Below are 19243 nucleotides of genomic sequence, written 5' to 3' on the forward strand. Positions count from 1 at the left end.
TGTGTTTAAAATTCAAGTTTGTCCCAATTCTAAAAATTTGTCAATATTTTTGTATGTAATCTTTCTTCTTCTTTTTAAGTTCATTGGGAATAGGATCTTGGGAAGGACAAAGAGAATGCCAAGCACAAGCTTAAATTTTTCAGGTTAGTCTTTCATGGTTTAATTAAAGAGTAAAGTAGAGCAATATGTACTGTTTTTTCTTCCCTTTTAATGTGTATTTATTTTGATTAGAATTTAAAAAATAAGAATCACAACTTTTGCTTGAACCCAATAAATTCTTTTACGAATTAAATTTTAATCCTTTTTTATGTCCATTGATTAGAATATAAGAAATAAGATTAATGACTTTTGCCTAAACCCAATAAATTATTTTATGAATTTAATTTTAATCCTTTGTCTCTTGATTAGAACATAATAAGATGAATCATGTTTGCTTACGCCCAATAAATTTTTTTTTATGTAACCTAATCTTTTAATCAAGCATATTTCACTTAAAGCGATCTTTTACTTAACCTTCTCACACGGTACCCAAAGGAATACTGAGGGTTTTTAGAAGAATCAATATAACAATATTATTTATATTTTTGGTAAGAATGTAAAGGACAATGTGGTTTAAGGTGGTATTGCCATTGTGGCACAATGCCATTGTGGTTACAATGGCATTAATGATTTGTAAATCATAATTGTTAATAATTATAATAATAATATGCACTCTGCGTCCTAAGAGGGAAAATTTTTTGTTGGAAAATAATCATAATCATGTACTAATTAGGTGTCGCTCTATAATCGATAGTCTACTTTGTCAAATTTTGGCACATTTAACGCTCAAGGTATTTAAAAAAAAATTTGAAAGAAAAATTAAAGTGTCTTATTAAATTTGTGAAAAGCAGAAATAATTTCCGATAATAATACAAATTTAAAACAAAGATAAACTATTATTAGTGAATAAATAGAGCCTGAACAACCAAAAATTCGAATCAATAATTCGACAAAACACATAGATAACAGATACTGCTATTATAAAAAAAGTCCTATTACAAGTAGGAATTATGTGGAATGACAAGGAAAGTTGATATACAAACAGACCAGAACCATTCTGAAAATTTTCCGCCATAATTACTACGTAATTAGGTGCTTTTTATTTTTTTATCCTCTTAGTATTGTCACTAATTCATCCTCACAAAATAAACACTCATTAACATCCGAATAGTCGTGAATTATTTTGTCAGTTTCATAAATGACCTCCGTTCGAAATCTTTCTAACTTGTATTTTAATGCTTCCCACTTTCCTTAAATTCCTCTTATTTTCATATGATATATCACTCAAGTAATTCATGTACAAGCCCCTCCTTTCTATTAAATATACAACATTTTCATGAATATTCTTAACTGTGTTTTGAACTGTCTTCCCAAAGACTAAGGTCAGGTGTTGCCCTCAGGTTTTGAAAGTCTGAGGTCAGGCGTTAGAGTCCTGGTGTTGGTGGTTATTTGGTTTGGAATAGGGGTTAATTGTGCGACTCTGTAAGCTCCACCAGAGTCGGCGCAGCTCTAAATGGGTACCTGGAGAAATCTGGTGGAAGAATACGGGAAGTGTCGGAGGATTTGCCCCAACCACGTATTGCTCTTCTGGCCAAAGGCATCGAATCAAGAGATCGGTACCTGCGTAAGGCACACCATTGGCCAGCATGTGAAAATTTCTTTTCCCAAAGACATCATCAGAGACCTCACTAACTATTTTTCTAAAATTATTCATTCCATCTTCTACATTGCTAAATTTTACACTCTCCAGCTTAATATTCAACCTTTTCTGGAAAGTTTCTCTCAAATTCTTTTAGGCTACTGCAGTCTACCAACATCATAGCTTCCTAGAAAGAAGTTATCCATCCTAAGTTTTTTCTTCAGGTTAATCCTAGACACAACTAGAGTGTTACTTTCCTTTGAACATCGATAGCAGCGCTTTATATACCATAATATATAGTATTGATCTTGTCGGTGTTCGGTTCGCAATAACATTATATGGTTAGCTGGATTACCGTCATGTCAATTACATGGTAATTTATGGGCCATTTTATAATCAAGTACTGTATTCGTTGTAATACCTACGAAATTGCAGCAGTCTTTAAGCATTAGAGTTTTCTTTGCCTTCGAAAGATTTACGTATGCTAGGATACTTTTCTGTTTGCTAGGATAACCACCATTACTGTTTTATTTTTACTAATTACTGTTTCTCGTTACTGTTTTCTTTTAAGACAAATTTATCAATGCTAGGATACCATCTGTTCTTAATCTTATCAACCTGGGAGGTAAAATCTTCCAATAATATAACCATATTTTTGCTTTACACCCCGATTCTTTGTTTTTGCAGTTGTAGGCAAAAGGCCTTTGAGCCATTACTATCTCTATTGCTTCGATTTACACGGGTGCAGACTGCTACGACTAGTAGCTTGAAGTTTTTAGTTAGAAATTGAGCAAGAAAATTCTATTAGTATGAGCTTCCTTGTGTAAACATGACTTAGCAGCTCCCTTATTCAAAATACGCCCTACTCCATGCGTTTTCATCCTACTCTTCCTGATTTTGTAAATAAATTTCGTATCCCCTAATTTCATTTTTCCTAACCCTGGGATATGCGTTTCTGAAATTCCTATCAAGTCCAGTTTGAAGTGTCTGAATTTGTCTGTCAAAATGTCTGATTACCTCAGTAAATCAGAATATATCTAAGGTAGATCAGAATATATTTTACGAGCTTCAGCCCTTTTGTTACCTATTAAACTAGATTAAAAAAAAAAACATTCCGGAAGAAGGACGAGATTTAGGCCATAGGGTGAGGCGTGCTTAATTAGGCGTGTACCATTCAAGGCAGTGACCTTATGAAGTATATTATAGAGATTAACTGGTTAAATTATGGAGAAACTAGAATCAAAATTTTTTTATTATGAATAGTTAATGGACTCCAAGTTGGGTAATCCTGTGTATAAAATGCATGCTATTCATTGATAATCAACTGCTTTCAGACACTCAATGAAAATTTGAAATTTCTAGATATTCAGGTTTTAAGTCAATATGGGCAACTGACAGTAAGTAAAGAGTCTTTACAGATCAGTAAGTGAATCACCTCTACAAATCAAATTCTTAAAATCTTCAAGCATCATTATAAGCTAAATTCTTATAAATGAAATTTATTTATACATTTTTTACAAAAGCTCATGATTTTTACTAAGCTAACAAGGAAATATTAGGATGATCGTATAGGTTAAAACAAATTTGTCTAGAAAAGGCTGATAGATCTGTCTGAGTTCCACCACTAGTTTTGACAATCTTGAGAATCAAGAAAGTTTTCTTTAGATGTTTTTCTACCATGTTAGTCCAGAAAACTATTTATCTAATTTAAAAAGGCATTAAATTTTCTTTTCTCACTTTTGAAGTGCCATATAATGACTTTTTTGTTTCTTCATAATTTCTATTACCAGAATGGATATGTGAGGGATTTAATGTCAATTCATCACTCAAACATGAAGATGTTCCTTTGCTGGATTCTCCTGACGTATCTGTACAGTTTAATCATAATTTACATTATAATTACAATTACATTAAATCTAACTAATGTCTAAATGTTTTTTTTGTTTTACTTTTATGGTTTTTTTCTCATTTTTAAGGCGCAATGTAATGATTATTTTTTGTTTTTCATAATTTCTAATAACAAAAGGGTTATTTTTGTCAGGGTTTTAACATTATTTTATTGTCAATTTTCTTTAGAAGTTGAAGAAACATTCTCAGATTTCCGTGAAGATGTTTTCGGAAAGAAATATCTTTCTTTATCACCCAAACATGAATACGTTTCTTTGGTGGTTCCTCCTGGCGTATCTGAACAGCTTAATCGTAATCTTAAGCCTTCTGAGATTGAATCAAATATTTGTGAGAATGAAAGTGAGTTTTCTGAGAATATTTTTCTTATTATTCAGTCCAGAATCCACTTGAATAGCCTCGAAAATGTACTAGAAAATGGTAAAGATTTCTTATGTCCACTCTAAGTTTATACCGTGAGGATACCATGTTGAATATTGTCGTGGCATTGTGATGCACCAATTGCATCAAAACAAACTTTTTTCGCTTCACTCCATCTTAATTCAATTATCCATTAAAATGGTGATTTTCTATGATTATTATTTTAATTGTTATTAGATTACTAAGATATTTTTGGTCTTATAAATTCTCTCCTTAAGTGCCGCACTGAATCGTAGAGGGAAAAATGCAAAAAATTGTCCTTTTTACACTGAAAGCAGAACAGAACATTTGACTGCCCATTTTACGTGCATTGATTGAGCCAAGTTTTTCAATGATCATTGGGGCTGTACCAATCTTTTTTAATGAACAGATATAGAACAATAAGAACATATTGAAACTAAGGAAGAAAATATATCTTTCAAATTAGAAGAATTTTTGTTTTGAGAATTTGTCAATAGCGAGCTAAATGGGTCAATGCGACAAAATAAAATTGCCTAATTGGTCTTTTAAAAGTTAATATAAATTGTTTTTCCACGAAACAATTTTTTCAAAGAAAAGTAAAGAGCTAAACTAAGCCAAAATGAGCAGAAGTAAAGTCAATAACATTCCAAAAATAAAACTGCCACAAATCACCATCAATAAATAAATAAAACTAAAAATGAACCCAATTTACTATAGCCTAAATAACGTAGTCAAACTCAAAGAGAGTAAAAATTAACAGTTGTAGGGTCAACAACCCCTATACCTTCAGAAGAACAGAACATAATTTGCACTTTACTGAACAAAAAAGCAAATGACCTTGAACAATCGGTTTAATGTATCAGTTTCGAGTTGTATTTATTTATTGATGGTGATTTGTGGTACTTTCACACTTGAAATTTTATTTGACTTTATTTCTGCTTATTTCTGGCTTAACTGAGCTGTTTACTTTTCTTAAAAAACTTATTTTGAGGAAAAGTTTTTAAAATTGATTTTTGTAGTTTTCATGGTAAAAAATGATATTTTATATCTTTTCGGTTTTCTTTTTACATAAGAATCCATAGTTTGGCTTGCTATCTGTATGTCAGAGAAGCTTTTTGAACAATTTCTAGTCCTGACACAAATATTATTGTTTAATTTAAATTTATAGATCTTCAAGTTGACCTGAAAAACTAAACTTAATATTATTCCTAAAAAAATACCTATGTTCTTTAACAACATGGATGCGCTTACACTCTTTTGATTTATTTAAACTCTAAGAGCAGAAGTAGTAATAGTAATTTCATCTTGATACCTTTAGCGTCATTTGTTACAGTAACTGTAGTAGGGGTAATAATAGTATACACATAGTGCCTTCTGGCTAGTTTGAAATCCACCATAACATACCTCTAAAGGTATGTTGTGGTGGTCAACACTAACAAAACTCAGGGGTCAACACAACCCCCCCAAAACCCTTAGGAAGTTTTGTAAGCTCTGCCCCGGGAACAGATAAGGTTTTATGTACAGATAAGGTTGTATGTATATAAACATCAGAGGTGGCTCATTTGACTGGAGAATAAAATTTCTATTTACCTTTTTAAGAGTTATCAAAAGTGATTGGTGGGTATATACCCTCACCCTATCCTCTTTTGCCCAAATGTATTCGATCGAGATTTTGAGATAACCATTTTGTTTAAAATAGTCCAAAGGTCGGATGACCGGAGAGCTGGTTGGATGGTAATTTAGCAATGACAGGCTTCTTTGTTTGTATGATGTTGAACCTTTTGCTGCAGCATATAGCGAAAGATAGGGACTCAATCATTCAAATTGCTGCAAAGTCTTTTGAAAAAGATGCAATTAAGATAAATTTTGAAAAGCGAAGAAGTTCGCACCCTGCTATATCTTTCCTATCAGATATTTACGAATTAACTACTGGCTTAGTGCAACGCGACGAACCTCCACTGCTTTTTGTCATTATACTCAGATATGCTATCGTTTCCAAATGATGAGCCTACGATTGTGGCCTCACACTTCAACGAGTGTGTCCGTATGCTAAGTTTCTTGGTGGAAAAACAAGAAACCTGCTCACAGGTTCTAGTCTCAACTGTCTGACCATCAGCGTCCTAACGTCAACCACCCACCGTTCCTGTCATGCTAACGAACATTCCTGCAAGTATTAACGTGCATAACCCGAAGAACCAGCGTTTATTTATGCAGAAAATTGGCTGCGCAAAAAATGTAAAGGACAAAATTAGTCGAAAAAATGGACTGGTTGTTCATTTAATTGATGAAAAGTCGGCCACTACAGCAGTTGCAGCCATCCCGCCCACGTTAAAAGTTCGTACTACAGTTATTAAAACTGAATATACTGGTACTATCAAGATGGATCCCGATTATGATGTCTCCCAGATTCCAGGGCTCGACAGCAGCGTTTTAAGTGTGAAAAGGTATGGAAGTTCTAGAATAATGCAGCTGAACTTTAAAACTAAAGAAGAGCTTGATATCGCAATCAAGATTGAATATTGCCTATTCCGAGTGACTCTGCCAATTGGAAAGCCTAAGCAGTGCCTAAATTGCCAACGATTAGGGCATTTTGTAAGGGACTGTAAGAGCCCTGTTAAATGCAAAAGCTGTAGAGGAGATCACACTAACAAGGACCTAGCATGTTCATCTCAGATTGTTAAATGCGTTAATTATGGAGGATATCATAGTAGCAATAGCACGGTTTTTCTGGAGCTTAAGAAGCACCTCCCTATTGAAAGGGCCTCGTGAAGATTGAATTCAACTGCCCGTGTTTAATTTTCAAGTGATGACGACCTCTATTTCAACCGTGTCGTTATTTTATCAAAATGTCAATGGTGCTCGTGACAAGCTTCTAACTCTCGAAATGCTCTTTAGTAGTTACGAAATTGTGTGCATCACTGAACACCTTCTGAGTGATTATAATGTCTCACAGCTAGAACTCGCTAAACTGACATCTGGTCGTCCTTCCAGCGGCCTAGTAATTGCAGTGAATAAGAAGTTTCTTGCTCTCTTTCTGAATCTTCCGATGTTTCAGTTGATTTTGGTTCTTTTGTTTTAATGCGTGTGTATATGCCAACGAACTACCTATGTGAGTCCTCTTATCGTGAATTTGCCAGAGCTTGTACTTCACTTTCAAAATCCATTCTTAGGATTCAAAATCCATTCATTCATAGGGTTCGGTCAGCAAATCAGTCAATATTTATTTGCAGTGGTTTTAACATGGATCTGAAAAATGAGAATGCGCCATTAACTCAAATATTACTTTCTTCCCTTCCTAGTGTTTTTTTACGCCAAAATCGAAGCCGTTTTCTTATGTGGACAACTCGGGGTTTACTTCCGATTTGGATTTCGTTCTAACAGACACCCAACAGATGCAGGATACCATGGTTTTCTAAACCTTGCTGGAATCGTCTGGATCTCTCTCTGTATCATAGAACATTAGAACCTATGCTGTCGAAATTCAGGATTCCATTTCAGCTGTTATATACGTCTATAAATGGGAAATCTCGCGATTCGGATTTTTACTTGGCGGAATTGGTTCATTCGGTAAAGGTTGCTGCTTCAGTCTCTTTTCCTTTAACCAAAGTTCGAGTTGGGATACGTAAAATAGGGTAGAGTGAAGGCGGTGAACTTCAGAATGTTAACATCGACATAAGTTCTGGTTTCGGATTTGGGCTGAGTGCGGTTATCTAACGTGAGGCTGTTTATTTTAAATCGTCAAATGTACAAACCGTCTATATAGAAATACTCTATGGCAGTGGAAACGGCGTCAAATCTGCAGTCTTTCGCGGAATATCAAAAATAACCCCAGCTATTATAGGGTCACGTGTCAAAATTTACCTCAACTTCTTCATCTGAGGACAATTTGATTGACTTAGATTCTTGGGAAAGTCATTTTTCCTCATTATTTTCTGACGATCCACCTCCTCTTGACACAACATTTAGATTTGTACTTTTGTGCCATTTTGCAACGCTAGACCATGCTAAAAACTATATTATTATCACGCCAGCTCTATTCAGGCACATATTCGCCGTCTCAAACCAGGTAAAGCACCGGATTCAGACGACCTGCAATCCGAACATCTTATGTACGGGACAGTAAAACTGTTTGAACATCATACTATTTTATTTCAGGCTTTTATCGCCCAGCAGCATATTCCTGACGCGGTTTGCGAAGGTCTAGTAACGTGCATTTTTAAGAAAAATAAATACCCGAAATCCTGTGACGCATGTAGACTGGTTACTGTATGTTCGACGATTGTCAAGCTTCTATAATGAAATCAGCACGAAAGCTTGTCTTTAATGAAATCAGCACGAAATTCGATCATGGTGACATTTGGTTTTCGTAAAGGTCTTGGCGTGCAGGACGCCCATGCAACTCTTCTAGCGATTCTTGAAAGGCATAAAAAGGCAAAAAGTAGCCTCTTAGTTTGTGCCATTGACATTACAAGGCTTTTGACTCCATTCTTCACTCCCAGGCAATTTTGTCTCTCTTTAGAAGTGGAGTTAATCCATTTGTTTACACCTGCCTGTGGCAGTGGTATCAGAACTCCTCAATCCGGATTTGTTGACAGTGTACTGTCAGTAATCGTGTTCGTGTGCGCCGTGGTGTTAATCAAGGTTCCGTTCTTAATCCGGCCATATTCAATTATTCTATTAGAGAAGTTACTCGACAGATTCCACCATACTTAATTAAGCCATATATTGACGAAAGTCACTTGCCTTATGCCGATGAAGTTCTTCTCTTGCCTGACAATCTTGGAGTACTCCAAAACGCTGTTGATGTTGTTTGTTCCAGACAGAAAGAAATCGGTCTTTCAGTTGCTACTTCCGAAACAGAGTTTCTTGTATTTGGACTGGAGATTGCCTCCAATGATACAGTCCGAGTTGGTCCCGTCACAATCTCATCTTTCAGTTCATTTAGGTATTTAGGTCTCCCATTTGGAACTTTAAATAGATCCACTAGGTAGCTTATAATTGCCTCCCTAAAAGAAAAACCTAGAAAATCTAATGGTTTCCTCGCCAAGGTTAAGGGCCAGTTTGATAAGAGAACCTTTGGTCGGCTATATAATGCGTTTTTTAAATCACATGTGCTGTTTTTGACACCTGTTTGGAAATTTCTCTCTGCATCTGATAAAAAATAAAATCCGATCACCGTGCTTTAGGTTCTGCAAGTATTATCTTAGTATCCCCATCTGAACTTACATTTCACGGCGGTACGGTGTTTTTGAGACTTGTCTAAAAATGGATGAACTGTCACGTAGATTTCCTGACTGCTGCAATGGAATCATTAATTTTTCACTTATGGAAAACTTATGAAGTTTAATTCATGTACATGAAGTACATGAAGGAAACTTATGATATTTAATCCATGTAGAGCATGAAGAAGACAATGGATAAAGGGTTGAAACATTTATATTTATGTAATGTGCAGAAGAGAGCGGGAGTAAGTTTGAAGAGCCGTATAGGTACCGACGGCTCTTCAGACTTATAGGGTTTAAACTGCTGGGGGCAGGCAGCTCAAGTACCCGAACTTCTCTCAAAACTTCATTAGAATTACGTAATTTCATAAGGATTGGAGGATATTTTATTTTCAATAAAAAGTTGTTTTAAAGTGTTTGAAGTTTTCAAGAATTGTGCGTGTTCTTTTTTTCTGTGCCATTTTTAATTTTATTTTTATTTTCTTATACTACTCTTTAGTGCATTTGTATTGTATGCAGAGGGTAACAATACATTACTGTTACCCTCATTATTATGTTACCATAATACAGAGGGTTACGTTATCATTATACGGAAAATGTGGAACTATATTCTTCAGAGGCATTGAAAGCTGTAGTTCCCTTTTTAAGAGTCAAAATTGACCCGATGGTAACTAGGCCCCGCCACTTACCCCAAGGACATAAGGCTCCAATTTTTCCCAGAGGGAAAAATTTTTTAATATGAAAGGGACGGTCGTATAAACTTCGGAGGGGGCTATTTTGATTGGAAATTGGAAGCTTTTTTGCCCTTCTTAGGAGTCGAAAGTGATCTGAGGGCAAAAAGCCCCCGCGCTCTTTTTTCCCCAAATACCTCCGAAAAAATTTTAACCTTAGTTCAAGTATTTGATAATAAAAACTCTTGGGTGGTCACAACCCTCGAGGGCCCATGTGCAGGTGTTGTAAGTTATACCCTGGGAGCGTATATGGTTTTTATATAGGGGCTGCTCGCATAAATTCTAGAAGGGGTTCATTTGATTGGACATTGAAAGTTCTAGTTCACTTTTTAAGAGTCAAAAGAAATTGGAGTTCACTCCCATTTTATGGAAATAGTTCAAAAACTGCAAGGTCGACATAACGCCCCAGTGGCAAGCGTGATAAGTTAAGCCCCAGGGGCATATAAAGTTTTCATGTAAGGGGTGGTCGTATAAGGTTCAGTCTTAGCTCATTCGGTCGGAAATTGAAATTTCTAGTTACCTTTTTAAGAGTCAAAAGTGATGGGAGGGCATCTACCTCCCCCACCCTACACCCTCTTTCAAATGGATGTGATGTATTTTAGATTGCCACTTTCTTTGAATTAGTCCAACGATTAAATAACAAAATCTTCGGGATCAAGATATTCCCTCCCCCTTAGAGTGTGGGGTATCTAAGGGATATATCTTGTGCCCATGTGCCCAGTGGTTTTATAAGTTCTTATAAAAGAGGTGGTCTTAAAGACTTCGGAGGAGACTCAAATGATTGTAAATTCAAAGTTCTAGTTCCCTTTTTAAGAGTTGAAAGTGATCTGATGGCAACTAGCCCCCCCCTTCCCACCAACCGTTGTTTCCTCAAATACGTCCGATTGAATTTTTATTAGCCATTTTATTCAGAATTGACCAAAAAAAACTCCTTGGATAAAACAGCCCCCCAAGAACCCGGGGACAGTTTTCCCCCGTTGTAAGCTACTGTCTTGTAAGTTATACTCCCAGGGCATGGACGTTTTTATGGAAATGATGGTAGTATGAACTTCAGAGGGGGGTCATTTGATTGTAAATCAGAATTTCGAGTGCCCATTTTGAGAATCAAAAGTTATCAGAGGGCAACTAGCCCCCCTCCCCCTAGACTCTTTTCCCCTAAATGCATCCGATAAAAATTTTAGATAGCTATTTTGTTCAAAATAGTTTAAAGATAGTTCAAAGAAAAATAACAAAAACTCTGGGTTTGACACAACCCTCAAGAACCAATGGGCAAGTGTTGTAAGGTATGTACCGGGGATAAATAAGTTTTTTTTGTAAAAGGTGCTTGTATAAACTTCAGAGGTGGCTCGTTTGATTGGAAATTGAAAGTTTTAGTTACCTTCCTAAGATTCAAAAGTGAACGGAGGGCATCTACTCCCCCCCCCAAACACATACCCTCTTTTTTATTCAATCAATGTTTTGAGCCATTTTGTTTGAAATAGTCCAATGGTCAGAAAAAAACTTCGTGCTCCACGTAATGCTCCCCCATAAAGCCCATGGGAAGGGTTGTAAATTATGCCTTGAGGCATCTAAGGTTTTGATGGAAGATTTAACTTCAGGGGGAACTCAAATGACTAGAAATTGAAAGTTCTAGTTCCCTTTATAAGAGTCAAAAGGCAACTAGCCCTCCTGCCTTCTTTACTCCAAGTCCATCCGATCGAATTTTTGAGAGAGTTATTTTGTTAAAAAAAAAATAAGTCACAAGATTGGATAACAAAAACTCCAGGATCAAAACAACCCCTTAGAACCCCGGGGAAAATGTTGTATGCCATGCCCTTTTGGCATACAAGGTTCTTATGCGATAATTTCGTAAATAGTTCAAAGACCAGATACACCAAACGCCCACCCCACTCAAAAATTCATGGACGATATTTTATCCCAAAAATTAAGCGAGCTGATCCCTAGTCTTCTCTGCATGCCCCGCCCTCCCCAAAAAAACTTTATTAACGATATTTTATACCAGAAATTATGGCAAATCACTTCTAACCCTCCGTGCCCCCTCCCCTTCTTAAAAAAACTTATTAGCAATATTTTGTACCAAAACTTATAGGAACTGACCCATGGTCCTTCATGGCCCGATGCCTCTCCTTTCCCCCGCCAAATTGTCAATGATAAATCATGGGAACCAACCCCTGGCCCTTCTTCTATGGTGTGACCCCCTCCCCCTTAAAAAAACTTAGGTGCGATATTTTATTCCAAAAATCATGGGAGCTGACCCCTGGTCTTCCCTCCATGCCCCAACCTATAATACTTATTAAGGATATTCTGTTCCAAAAATCATTCAGTTTCATTGGGTTCGTCAAAAATTGGAGAATTCAGTTTCATTTTATTAGCTCTTTCCAAAGTATTCAAGACACCTATACTCTTCACTACAAACAAGAGTATTCTTACTGCCCTTTTCCCTAACGGAAAAAGCATAACGCCTGCTGCGTATTTGGCGCTTTACGACAATGAAATATATTGCACATATGTCTTTTGTATTTAATATAAAATATAAAATAAAATGAAAATTACAGTGAAACCAGACCAGAATTTACCATTAGGCCCACTAGATTATGTGGCTTTCACTATTCCCGAGGTTTTGGGCGTGAAACAAAATCTTGAGTTGGTGAGCTTTCAGCTATTAATATCATTATATATCAAATATTCAGTATATTTTTATTAGTTCTTGCCAAAATTCTTAATTTATTTTGGAATGAAATATTATTTTGAAATAGGGAATTTTAAAAAGGTTGAAACTTTACAATCAAAAATGAATAGAAATTAATAAAGGAAAACTTTCCAAAAAAGTTTTATAAAGAAAAGTAAAGGCTATGTTAAACTTAAGATAATAAGAAAAAGAAACCTGCAATAACTCAAACTCAAAACAACCATAAATTACTAGGCTTGTTAAAGAATAAATGCAACCCAAAACGAACAGAAATTTAATAGACAATCATAGTAAAAAACATACAACAGGCACTAATATAAATGAATAAATGTATCTTAAAACGAGTGAAGCTTAACTTGAACATGCAAGTCAAGCTTAAATGAGCAAAAATATTTTGCTGTTGAAGTATAAATGAAACCCAAAACGAAAAAAATTAAATAACCAATCATAGCAGATAAACATACAATAAGTACTGACATAAATGAGCAAATAAATCTTCAAATGAGCAAAACTTAAATTTAATATGCAAATTAAGCCTGAAACGAGCAAAAATCTCTGCACACAAGAGTTTGGGTTTTGCCTCCTTCTCTCACTGTAAAAGTCTAAAGCCTACTGCGTCATTGGCCCTTCGATGAAAACAAATTATATTTCAAATGTTTTATTTTGTACTTATTACAACATTGAAAATTAACTTGAACATTAGAGTAAAATTAAATTTTGAACTGATGAGCTTCCGGCAATTAATGTCATTGTATATCAAATATTCAGTTTATTTTTATTAGTTTTTTCCAAGACTGGTAAAGACAATTATAGCTTCACTACAAACCAGAGTGTGGATACTGCCCTTTTCCCGAACTGTCAAAGTCTAAAGAATATTCAAGTCATATATAGTTTTCAGTAAAGCACCTTATTTACCCACAATAGGAGTTTAATGCGCTGCGGGGATCTGGAGGAAAAACACTGGTACAAAGAAGTTGGTAAGGCACATAAATAGAAAATAATAAAGCGCTAAGGGTGTCAAAATACAGAACCCAACCAGCATTATTGCAGTCACTTATTTTATTCCATATTGATTTCTGAAATGGGGGAGCAATTAGCAAATCTGCTGTAATAAAATTTTTTTAATTAAGTGGCAGGTGGTCATAGTCCCTTTCTTCTTCATCAAAGTGGACAGTAGTACTATAGAGCTATGGGTAGCATACACAGTGATCCAGATCCGAAAAAGAGCCCTTGTTGTGAAAGTATGTAAATTACAGTCTCTGTTTACCACTCGAAAAGATAATGGGAAACAGGCAAGTAAGGCCTCAGTCCGATGTCTCATTTAGATCGCAGTTCAAATCCCCAATTAGAATCCATTTGTATCCTTTAAACTGGCTCAAAAATTTACAGTTTTGTAAACATTGGACAGCTTGTATAACTTTTAGCTCTTAGTTCGAACGTTCTGATTGGGTATTTTACAGGTATAGGCATATTGATAGGAACGCTCTGTTTATTTTGAGTAAAATGGTTATATCAAAAATTTTCCTTGGATGTATGTTTAGGGAAAGCAACTAAAAGGGGTGAGAGAGGGGCGGATGGCTGATGACCTTATCGCTTTTGACACTTAAAAAGGGAGCTCGGAATTTTTCTCTGTTTGAATTAGCCCCCTCTGAGGTATCAGCCACAATCTGTTTCATACGAAGTGATCTTGGGAAAAAAGGATACTGAATTGACAAAGTCTGAAAACTTACAGTGCTATCGTGGAGGATATTATTGTCATTTCTCGTGACTAAGGTATAATAAAAAGAAATTCTGTTGAATTTGCTTAGTAATTTTTACTGTTGAATTTGTTTTTATGTCAATTTTATTTATATTATGCTTTAGAATGTGAAGACACTTTACCAAGTCACAATGAGGAGGTTTTTCGCCTTCCAAAACCTCTTTTGTCTCCTAAACGTGAAGATGATCCTTCGAATAATTTTTCTGGCTTCTCAGGACCTTGTGTACTTCAACTTGACACCCAGGAATCAGGCACCACAATTTTGGACAGTCAAGGTAATTTTTTTTTTGTAGAATCAAATATATTGGATTATGGGTTCTTTTAAAAGAAAACAACTGGAACGAACAAGAGGTCAAAGATTTATAAATTTAGACTAATCTGACTAAATTCCATACCTCTTTTGTTTCCGAAACGTGAAGATGATCCTTTGGATAATTTTCCGGGCTTTTCAGAACTTTGTATACTTCAACCTGACACCCAGTAATGAGGCACCATATCTTTTGACAATCAAGGTATATCTCTTTTTTTTCTGTAAAATCAAATATATTGGATAACGGGCTATTAAAAAAAAAAAAAAAAAAAAAAAAAAAAAAAAAAAAAAAAAAAAAAAAAAAAAAAAAAAAAAAAAAAAAAAAAAAAAAATGGGAAGGACACGAGGTCAAAAATCTATGAATTTGGACTAATCTGAAGACAGAATTTTTCTCTTTTTTCGTCATGATGTGCTAAATGCTAAACAGGTTTTGTGGTTTAGGAAAAACGTTTTGGCGAAGATAGTTGCCTAATAGCTACAAAATAAAGGCGAAAACTATTGATTTTTTTTTTTACAAATTTTATACCGGACCAAAAACATGCATAGGGAGTCTAATAAAAACGTATAAAATACCTGTTATTTGCAGCTCGATTGTAACTATAAATCCTTTTAATAAGACAAGATAACTGCAGACGCGTTAGATAAGACAAAACTGTTCACACTAGAACTGCAGGTCTGTGATGCCAATTTGTACTCCCATAATTCTAGAAAAAGCAGGCACTTGCTTGTCTCTGGTAAATTGTAATCACACAGAAGTACGTCAAAAACATACGAACAATTTCAACCGGTTGCTTGAACATGGTTTGTGTTTCTGTTTAAGGATCCTTGTATGGTATTAAATAAAAAAAACAAGTGTTTTTAATTGAAAGTAAAGGAGCGACATTAAAGCTTAAAACGAACAGAAAATACTCCGTATATGAAAGGGGCTTTTCCTAATCAACGCCCCCCTCTTTACGCTAAAGAACTGCTCACTAAAGTTCAGTTCTAAAAAACAGAACTGAACTTTCACTCTAGAACTGCAGGTCTGTGATGCCAATTTGTACTCCCATAATTTTAGAAAAAGCAGGCACGTCAAAAACATACGAACAATTTCAACCGGTTGCTTGAACACGGTTTGTGTTTCTGTTTACGGATCCTTGTATGGTATTAAATAAAAAACAAGTTTTTTTTTAACTGAAAGTAAGGAGCGACATTAAAACTTAAAACGGACAGAAATTACTCCGTATATGAAAGGGGCTTTTCCTAATCAACGCCTCGCTCTTTACGCTGAAGTTTGACTCTTCCTCTTAACTCTACTTTTTAAAACACTAAAAACTTTAGCGTAAAGAGCGGGACGCTGAGGAGGAAAAGCAACTTTTAATTTTTTACGAACGTATTCATTAGTAAAAAATATACGTAAATTACGAATTAACTTACATAACGAACTACTATATTCGTATGTTTTTATTACGTATATAAGGGGGTTCATCCCCTCGTCAATACCTTGCTCTTAACACTAAAGCTTAAACTTTGTCCCAATTCCTTAAGAATTACCCCTGAATCACAAGGGCCGTAGAATAAATAGTTGAAATTACTAAAAATACTTTAGCGCAAAGAGCGAGGTATTACGAGGAGGTGAACTCCTCATATGCGTAATAATTTGTGCTCGTTTTAATTTTTAATGCTGCTCCTTACTTTCAGCTAAAAATTTTTCATATTTATTTTTTCATTGTTTTTTTTTTTAATGATGCTGGAAAACCCTGCGCCCCCTTTATTGAAATTCTGGGTACCTGGCTTACGGACCGTATTTCTAACAGGCTCTGCGAAAAATTTGCTCAATTCCGCTTTCTAAGGCTATATGAGAGAAAGGTTGAGATGGCTAGGACACGTTCTGCGGATGAAGGGTTACAGATTTCCGAAGATTGTCCTTTTCGGCCAACCGTCTGGGGCTAAACAGAAAGTAGGGCGTCCGTGGTTGGGGTGGCAGGAAGTCATGAAGAAAAATTTAAAGGAAATGGAAACTTCCCGGGAGGTCTTAAAGGGGAGGGTTTGAATAGATTGGGATGGAGGAGTATGTGTAGCTTTGTTGGTTTCAGGCTGCTTGGTGCTTTCTTTTATCTTAAGCAAGAATTTATAAATTTTGCTGATTTACAGAGAATTTAAGAATTTTAATTAGTCAAAATAAAATGTAATTTTTTTCTTACCAAGTTTTTTTTTTCATGAGAATATTGTTGCGCCTTCCGTGAATATTTCTTCCTAAGCCGGACTTAAAGCGCCCAGGAACCACAATCGGCTTTTAAGCCGCACTTTGTCGACCAGTGTCCTAGAGAGTTGGCTTAAAAGAACGATCTCAGGGATATTGGTTATGTCAACCCCCCACAGTCATGCAATTGGCCTATTATGCTTTAAAACTAAAGTAAATGTGTGTATATATATGTGTATAGTTGCAAATAACCCACCTCAGCGATATATCGAGAACGACCGGGAGTATTAAGTTGAAACTTTTGGCGCTACTACTGTTACTGCTTCTGCTCTTACAATTTGTGTAAATCAAAAAATTGTCTGTGTATCCAGGTTGTGAAAGAACATAAATAGAATGTTTCGGCGTGGTATTGAGTTTTCAACTTTCTTGTCGTTTCGAGGAGATATAAAATTAAATTAAACAATAGCCTACAATTTGTGTCGGGAAAAGAATTATTGAAAAGATTTTCTCCAACATACAAATAGCAAGACAAACTATGAATTCTTGTAGAAAGAACCGAAAAGATACAATTTTTTCATCAAAAAGACTATGTCCACAATAAACGGTCAGAAATTAATAAGAAAAAAAATCCGCAAAACTGGTTTTTCAAAGAAAAGTAAAAACTAAGAACTGAATACCTATGAGATCATTACATCAAATTCAGGTAACAGACTAAAAACTAAGAATTAGCAGAAATAAAGTAAAAGAATCTTCCAAGCAGAAGACTACCAGGAATCACCCTCAATAAATAAATGAAACCCATAACAAACCGAAATTGCAATAAATAACGGAATCAAACTCAAAACCAGCAAAAGTTAGCATGAGTAGGGCTGGCAATCCCTATGCTTGCTCAAGACCAGGACATAACTTGCATTTTAGTGACGAAAAAAAGTAAATGACCATGATTTGTTAGTTTAATATAAATATACTGATATTTATTCCCTAAAGTTGTAGTTAACAAAGTTAGAAAAGGGAAAACATTTAAAATCTATTTTGTTTTCAGTAAGGTGAAACTTTACTGAAAACTTGAACTAATGTTGTTTCAACTTGATGTGATGTCTTAGCTATATTTAACTTTTAAGCGGTGATCTAACCATCAAGAGTCGTAATGTTTTCAGATTCAAAGTAACTGGACAACTACATCACCAAACTAAGCCGCACATCCATCACAAACCCCTGAAGGTGAATTTGAACCACCTTCATATAGGCAAATGTTCTTTTTTGACCCAATAAAGCTGTTGAAGAATGCCGGGCACATCCTTTAAATTATGGGGTCGCTCGTAACGTAATGATTCTCTTAATATTGCATAACACGAACAACTATGCCATTAGAAGATGTGCCATTACAGACAAGTATTGCAAGACCCGGTCAGCCTGCTGATTCACTTGACAACAGCCTTGGTTGGAAGACCGTCGACAATGAGAATCAATAGATAAAAGCCTACTGCATAGCCTTGATGGAGTTTGGCGGCGAAGATTGTGCTTGCGTGTAAACTGCTTGATTCTGCAAAACGTGGTTTTTTGTATATATATATATATATATATATATATATATATATATATATATATATATATATATATATGACACGTTTTATACAATCAAGCGGTTTAAATCAGCACCAAAGAGTGCATACTGATGAGAAATTACGTAAATGTAATATATGCGAGAGGGCATTTTCATTTAATTCGAACCTGAAATATCATCTTACTATCCTTTTTAGGAAAAAGCCTGCTAGTTTTTAATTTACAATAAAAACTTGCTCCAGAATGGCAATTTTCATAGACCGAAGAATGCTCAATGAAAAATTAGAGCTATTCTATGTAAATAAAATGTATTTTATTCTTGCAAATTTATTTTGGTTGGTGAATAAAACTTCCAGAAATAGATTTAAAGCCTAATCTTGCTTAAAAAAAAGCCTCTGTATCTCAAACATCTATTCTTATGGTCAGGAAAATTTAATTAAAGGGATGTTTGAGCCCCCCTTCCCTCATCAGCAACCAAATCTTCAAACTGTTAAAAATCAACGCTTGAAACTGAGAGATTACTAATGGGTAATCTTCTTCCAATTTGTCCAGAATATTTGGTTATAAAATCACCCATAAGTTAACACGCTACTCACTTGATGGTGAGACGACTAACCCTGTTAATACTATCAGTGTCAGCAAAAGAATGGCGGGGTCGATACAAGATAATGGAGTTTATGGAGTGATTTATTTATATATATATATATATATATATATATATATATATATATATATATATATATATATATATATATGATGGTATATTATTAAGTTCCAATTGTTTCTAAAGGTGTAAGAGCTTTAAAAATCTCGTATCCCGACT

General features: G+C 35.1%; 2 protein-coding genes across 2 annotated transcripts in view; both read left to right on the top strand.

The window, feature by feature from the left end:
• LOC136036440 (zinc finger and SCAN domain-containing protein 20-like) overlaps positions 1 to 19243 on the top strand; it is a 113145-nt gene that overhangs the window by 11592 nt on the left and 82310 nt on the right. The window lies entirely within an intron of this gene.
• LOC136036441 (zinc finger protein 221-like) overlaps positions 1 to 19243 on the top strand; it is a 33900-nt gene that overhangs the window by 11472 nt on the left and 3185 nt on the right. The window contains exons 4-5 of the mRNA XM_065718684.1: positions 80 to 143; positions 14470 to 14640. Of these exons, the coding sequence (XP_065574756.1) occupies positions 80 to 143; positions 14470 to 14640 (235 nt within the window). The remainder of the gene's footprint in view (positions 1 to 79; positions 144 to 14469; positions 14641 to 19243) is intronic.

The sequence above is a fragment of the Artemia franciscana genome, chromosome 15 (assembly GCF_032884065.1).
Source record: "Artemia franciscana chromosome 15, ASM3288406v1, whole genome shotgun sequence".
Taxonomy (NCBI): domain Eukaryota; kingdom Metazoa; phylum Arthropoda; class Branchiopoda; order Anostraca; family Artemiidae; genus Artemia; species Artemia franciscana.